This window comes from Trachurus japonicus, chromosome 2 (genome assembly GCF_045865225.1).
Source record: "Trachurus japonicus isolate A0001 chromosome 2, Traja_1.0".
NCBI classification, from domain to species: Eukaryota; Metazoa; Chordata; class Actinopteri; order Carangiformes; family Carangidae; genus Trachurus; species Trachurus japonicus.
In genome coordinates, this window is record NC_140908.1 from 1,643,677 (window position 1) to 1,650,726 (window position 7,050).

At 40.5% G+C, this 7,050-nt stretch overlaps 1 protein-coding gene across 2 annotated transcripts in view; it reads left to right on the top strand.

The window, feature by feature from the left end:
• The first annotated feature begins 4,758 nt into the window (after positions 1 to 4,758).
• Positions 4,759 to 7,050, top strand: part of fbxo3 (F-box protein 3) — a 12,773-nt gene continuing 10,481 nt past the window's right edge. For both annotated transcript variants that reach the window (XM_085794783.1, XM_085794796.1), the window contains exons 1-3: positions 4,759 to 4,906; positions 5,805 to 5,894; positions 6,096 to 6,259. In XM_085794783.1, the coding sequence (XP_085650909.1) occupies positions 4,812 to 4,906; positions 5,805 to 5,894; positions 6,096 to 6,259 (349 nt within the window). In that variant the 5' untranslated portion in view covers positions 4,759 to 4,811. The remainder of the gene's footprint in view (positions 4,907 to 5,804; positions 5,895 to 6,095; positions 6,260 to 7,050) is intronic.

Genomic DNA, 7,050 nt, shown 5'->3' on the forward strand with positions numbered 1-7,050 from the left:
ATGTTTCTTTGAACCGTTGAAAGCAGTCTAAGTGATTGTTAGATGATATCATACAATAGGAGGTAATACCCTTAGTTATCCAGTGTTTAAACCTGTTATCTAGCTTTGCTGGGGTGAATTCAGTATCATATGCAATCCACCGTAGTATTCTTGCATTTCTTTCAATTCTCCCCTTTTTAAGTTGTTTGTACCAAATGTTTAATGGTACAGTGGTCCATGTGTTCAGATTTTCTAAATATTTTTCCTGTAGCGTTCTGTCCCCCACAAGAGCTTGGAGAGGTACCTCTATCTGATTTTGTTCTAGGTCCTTCCATTTAGCTTCATATTTTGGGTCGCACCAATACACTAAGGACCGCAATTGTGCTGCCTTATAATAATCTTCCAGGCAAGGCAACGCTCTCCCGCCTTTATTTTTAGGAAGCTGTAGGGTCTGGAATTTAATCCTGGGCCTTTGTTTTCCCCAAATAAAAGAGGATATCATTTTATTCCAATTATTGAATTGTTTAGGGGATATTTCAATGGGGAGTGATTGGAAAAGAAAGAGCAACTTTGGTAATATACTCATTTTAACTGCATCTATTCGGTTATACATGTTCATGGGCAACAGTGACCATCGGTCCAGGTCAGCTTTAATACTCGCAGTTATAGGGTTGTAGTTGAGATCGTAGATGGTTGAAAGATCTTTCGGTATTTGAACCCCTAAGTACTTAATTACTTTATCTTTCCACTTGAAATTACACAGTTTATTAATTCTATCTGGTGGTTTATAATTAAAGGTAAGTGTTTGTGTTTTGTTTAAATTCAGTTTATATCCTGAGTACCAACCGAATTCTTGGAGAAGGGACATTAGATTGGGCAGGCTTACGTTGGGATTAGTAAGAGTCAAAAGGATATCGTCCGCATATAAACAGATTTTATGCTGTGAATCTCCAATCTGTACACCTGTTATATCATTGGCTTCTCTGACTGCCTGAGCCAGGGGCTCAATAAATAAGGCAAAAAAAGTGGGACTAAGGGGGCATCCTTGTCTGCATCCTCTCTCAAGGAGAACTGATTGAGAAAGGTTTCCATTTATTTTAATTCTGGCTGAGGGGATGTGATAGAGAGATCTCAAACATTTAATTATTTGATCATTAAAGCCGAATCTTTTAAGGGTTAAATACAAATATTCCCAGCGAACCGAGTCAAAAGCTTTTTCGGCGTCCAAGCTAATGACTACAGATTCAATATCATTGTTTCTTATATGATCAACAAGGTGGAGTGCCCGTCTCACATTGTCTTGGGTCTGTCTGTGTTTAACGAAGCCCGTTTGGTCTGTATCTATGAGGTCTGGGATTATATCTTCCAATCTTTTGGCTAATATCGATGCAAATAATCTGTAGTCAATATTCAAAACAGATATTGGCCTGTAGGAACTGCAGTTTGTTTTGTCCTTACCAGGCTTAGGAATTACTGAAATTACTGCTTGTCTCCATGACACAGGGGGTTCTCCGCCATTGAGAACATAGTTAAAACTTTCTTTAAGCATCGGTAGTATTATTTCCCTGAATAATTTATAAAATTCTGAGGGGTAACCGTCAGCGCCTGGCATTTTATTTGACTTAAGATTTGAAATGGCCTTATTTATTTCTTCATCTGTTATCTCTCGGGTTATTATTCTGTTCTGCTCTGTTCCTATAGATGGTAAGTCCAAGGATGTCAAGAACTCAGATATAGCTCCTGTTTCAGACGCTTCAGGTTGGGCATATAAATTTGTGTAATACGTCTCAAAAGCTTTTTGTATATCTTCCAATTTATGGTATGTCTTATTAGTTTGGGGATCTTTTATTTTATGTATACACCTCTCTGTCTGTTGTTTGCGTATTCGCCATGCCAGGAGTCTCTTGGATTTGGGACCATTCTCATAGAAATTTTGTTTGATGAACTTAGCCCTTTCAGATATCTGCTTTTCATAAATATTATTTAAGGTTTGTTTTGTATTTAAAATCTGTTTTAGGACATCAGGGTTGTTATTTACTATGTGTTTACTCTCCAAATATTTTAATTTTTCAGTCAGATCCTTAATTTGTTTATCTCTTTCTTTTTTCTTTTGGGCGGACCATGTTATAAGTTTGCCCCTCAAAACTGCCTTAGCAGCATCCCAGAGCGTGCTTGGGGACACAGATCCATTATTGTTATAAGTGATATAGTCTGTGATTTCTTTCTTTATATATTTCTGACAGTAAGGGTCGTTCAGAAGATTTGTGTTAAGTCTCCACAAAGTGTCCTTGGGTTTACTATCTAGGTGTAATGTTAAGTATACCCCTGCATGATCAGAAATGTCCCTTGTTCCTATATCACAGTTTATAATCCTATGTCTGTCAAAGTTGGACATGAAAAAATAATCGATTCTCGAGTAAACTGAATGGGGGTGGGAAAAAAAAGTAAAATATTTATCATGAGGGTGTAGGTCTCTCCATATGTCAATCATGCCTAATATTTTAAGAAATTTTTTAGTATATACTGCTTCAGCTCCTATCTTCTTTAATTTATTTGATGAGTCCATGATTGGGCAAAGCTGAGTGTTCCAATCTCCCCCACATATTAACACCCCAGATGTTTCCACCGATATTAGATCAAAGATCTTTTTGATTAACTGTTTATTATTTCCCGGAGGTCTATAGACATTCAGTAAAGTGACTTCCTTATGGTCAATAAAGCCCTTAACTAGGACATAACGCCCTTCATTATCAACAATTTGAGAGGAAAACATGAAATTTATTCTATTTGAAATTAGTATTGCAACTCCTCTTGAATTTCCCTTATCAAAAGATGAATAATATGTGTTTTTAAAACCCATTTTTTTCAGCTTATCATGTTCGATGTCTGGGAGATGCGTTTCTTGCCAAAAGATTATATCCTGTTTTTCTCTCTTCATTTTAGCAATAGTTTTACTTCTTTTTATAGGGTTATGTAACCCGTTTACATTCAGAGTGATAACTTTATATGTTTGATGAACCATCTTAACTGACAAAAGGGAAAAGGTAGTACTTATTCACCTGAATAATCAACCTGACAAGATGACCTGAACAAAACAACTTCTGTCTGTGAATCAAAATAGAACTGAACATATAATTACACATTACAAACTCAAATGACTTCCACTTCTGAAGTATGAACTCAACTTCAAAGTTCGGTGGGGAAACCCTTAACCATGAAGGGACCCCTGCCTGTGCATTCTGGTGTCTCTGAATAATGATGTTTACATTCAGAGCAGTGCACATTACAAGGCAAGCATAATTTCCCTGCTTAACGGTCGTTTTTAAATGTAAGGATAGCATAGGACAAATCGCTTAATGTTTTTTTTTTTTTTTTTTTTAATTTCACCCTCATATTGCTTACCGGTCTCTTACGTCTGTTTATTTACACCTTAACGTTCATGTAGCATCCGTGTTCCGACGGAATGTTTTTAGTTTCTCCTGGATGTGTCTCAGGTGATCACGGCGCGGTCTTGTGCCTGCTTTTTCCCAGGGGGGTTGTCTCGGTCCTGTCGCGGCTGCGGGTCCGGACGCGGATGCGGGTGCTGGTCTCATGGCGGCCGCCCTGGAACTGTCCAGTGTGTATCCTCTCTTCTTGAGATCATCCGTTGCCTCCGCTGCGTCGTTGTAGAAGACTGGTCCGGTACTGAAAAACACTTTCAGTTTTGCTGGATACAGAGTCTGGAAGCGCAGCCCGTTCTCTTTCAGTATCTTCCTGATGCCGGCATAGGCTTTCCTCTTTTTTAGTATTTCGGTTGGGAAGTCCTGTTCAAAAAACACTCTTTTCCCCTCGACAGTAATTTCCCTCTTTTTCCAAGCGGCTCGGAGAACCGTTTCTTTTGTTTTATATTCCTGGAAGTAGATTACTATCGACCTCGGACTGGACCCCTCCGGTGGTTTGGATCCGAGAGACCGATGGCAGCGCTGTATCCCTAGTCTGGGCTCGGAAAGAGACAGTTGGGACCTGATGAACTTCTCCACGTAGTCTTGTATGTCCTCACCTTCAGACCCCTCGGGGATTCCATGGATGCGTATATTATTCCGGCGGGAGCGGGCCTCCAGGTCAGTGAGCTGGGTTTGCATGCTCTGCTGGATTTCCAACGTGTGTGAAAGCAGTTCACTGATCTCGGCGCTCTGCTCCTCCACAGCTCCCACTCGTTGCTCCGCTTCTCCCACTCTCTCCGTTATTTCTTGTAGGTCAATACCAATAAAGCTGAGCTTCTGGTTGATTTCCTCCCTGAAATCCGTCAGTTCTTTCTTCAGTACTCCTAAAGTCTCGGAGTGTTCTTTCTTCATGTCTGTGCGGATCGCTTTTATCTCGGCGATGATGTTAGCTTGAATAGCATCCATGTCCTCTCGCTTAGCTTGGTTGCTAGCAGTCTCGTTGTCGTCTTCGTTTTCTGACAAATTGTCGTTGATACACTGGTCCTGTTGCGATTTTCCTTTCGTCTTATTTTTCGTGCCCCCTCCCATGTTCAAACACGCGTTTTTTAGACTCACAACGCTGATATCTCAGAGGGGTAGAGAACGACCATGCAGGAGCTCGTGTGCTACGCTGTTGCTCGCTTCAGCGCCATGCCGGAAGTCCCAAGGTTCCCAACCTCTGCCTTTTTTATTTGTATTTCTAATACTGTACTATTTATGTTATTAGAAAGTCTTTGTGTGTCTAGTCGTGTGGCTGTAGCGGACAGCGCCTGTATCAGTGGTCTACATGCAGCAGGTGGCGCCGGTGAGACTCTCTGGAGTTTCCGCTGCAGTTAAATCACCGTAGCAGAAGAAAAGAGGCTACTAACGATGGCAGCGGCTAACACGGAGCTCCGGGTGGACCACCTGCCCTCAGACCCGCTGCTGCACATCTTATCCTTCCTGGGCTTCAGGGACCTGGTCCAGTAAGTGTCCGACACACGCACTTTAACCCGGTTTCTGCAAAAAAGAAAAAATAACTGGTGTAAATGTAGAGAAGCTGCGGAACGGAAACAAGCTAACGGCTAACGAACTGCTAACAACAATAACAACCTGCAGACACAGAAACAACACCAACACAAACTTAATGCACGTTTATTAACATATAATCATTAATATCCAGTCTTAATATACATGCGAGTGAAGTTTCTGTATGTTAATAAAGTGAAGCTGAAGCTGTCAGCACCGAACAGCGGCTCGTTAGCTTAGCATGTAGCTTCTGTTTGTTGTCGTTGTTCTTATCTGATTAAAAGTGTCGTAATACTGTTAAACATCGGTTTATACGAACACGTAATGTATAAAGCAACTTATCATTAACTCACTTCATGATATAAATCGTATTTATCATGTTTTTCATCCCATTATAAGTTATTCTTGTTATAACAAACTCTAATCTGATGGTTTTACCTTGGTGCTGCCATACTTTGACCTGACAAACAACAAACAACTTCAAATCACAACAATTCCTTGTGATTAGTACAATAATAGCATAAAGCGGGTAGAAGTTGCTCAAAATAAGATTTCTTTATACATGACACCTTTCTTGAGTGTCCTTTTGAATCTTGTTTAATATATAAATATAAAAAACACTGTACAGTTATTTAAACATATTTTGCTGGTTTCCTCACATAATTCCACCTGAGACATTTTCTGTGCAGTATTTTCTACACTGTCTGTGATATTAGTGTTTTTACACAAGTAAAGGGTGTGAGTATTTCCTGCAGCTGTCACACATCACAGCTTCAGAGAGCATTATTACAAGTTAATTTACCTTTTCATTTTGAAATCAATAACTGCCTGTGTCTGTCTCCCTCTCCTCTGCAGCTGTAGTTACGCCAGCAGGAGGTTGAATGAACTCTCCAAACACAACCCGCTGTGGAAATACCTCTGCTCCAAACACTGGCTGCTGACAGAGTGAGTTTACAGTCAGGATGTAAACACGAAATACATAGCTGACAAGACAACTCACTGTAATGTGTGTGTGTGTGTGTGTGTGTGTGTGTGTGTGTGTGTGTGTGTGTGTGTGTGTGTGTGTGTGTGTGTGTGTGTGTGTGTGTGTGTGTGTGTGTGTGTGTGTGTGTGTGTGTGTGTGTGTGTGTGTGTGTGTGTGCGCAGTGCGGACCGGCTGCAGAGCGGCGTGTCCTGGTACTGTCTCTTCAAACAGTACTACAGAGACCTGGGCCGCTACATCCAGTACTACCCGGTGCTGAAGAGAGCCTGGGAGCAGCTGAAGAGCTTCCTGCAGCAGAGGTGTCCTCGCATGATCGCATCGCTCAAAGGTGACGTCACCGCACAGAGTCAACTTCAACTAGTAAAGAGTTAACTCAGCTCCATGTGTCCCTTTAACAACCAGCTCCAGAGTCCTAGTTCTGGTTAAACCAATGACTAGTAACTAGTTCCAGGGAGAATGGAGAGTCTCTTGGCTGAAAACCAACCTCGTAATATCAGAGCCTCCGACCCGATGTCCCAGCTCTCGTCTCCATGGCGACACCGCCACACAAACGTAACGCGCTAATCTCTTGTTGATGACAGATAAGACTACACAGATATACAGCTCTGGAAAAAATAAAGAGACCACTCCAAAATGTTGTTAGTAATTTAGCTTCTCTACATGTATAACAGCCATCGATTCCACTGTCTATTGAACTGCAACACAAGCACACCTCACTCTACTTAAAAAATTAAAAATTGGGATTATTCCACCAATGTTGATTTCTAACCTCTTCCTAAAAAGTAGTCCTAAAAAGTAGTGTTGTGTTGTTTTATGATGAATATGAACTTGTTTTCTTTGCATTATACACCAGAATTTGTTGAAATTTGTTATTTTGACCTGTTGCCATTTTCTGCAAATAAATGCTCTAAATGACAATATTTTTATTTCCAATTTGGGAGAAATTTTGTCAGTAGGTTATAGAATGAAACAAAAGTGTTCATTTCACTCAAACACATAGCTATGAATAGTAAAACCAGAGGAACTGATCATTTTGAAGTGGTTTCTTAATTTTTTCCAGAGCTGTACACATGGTAACATGGTAGATGATAAATAACGTTATCCACCGCTCCATGGATT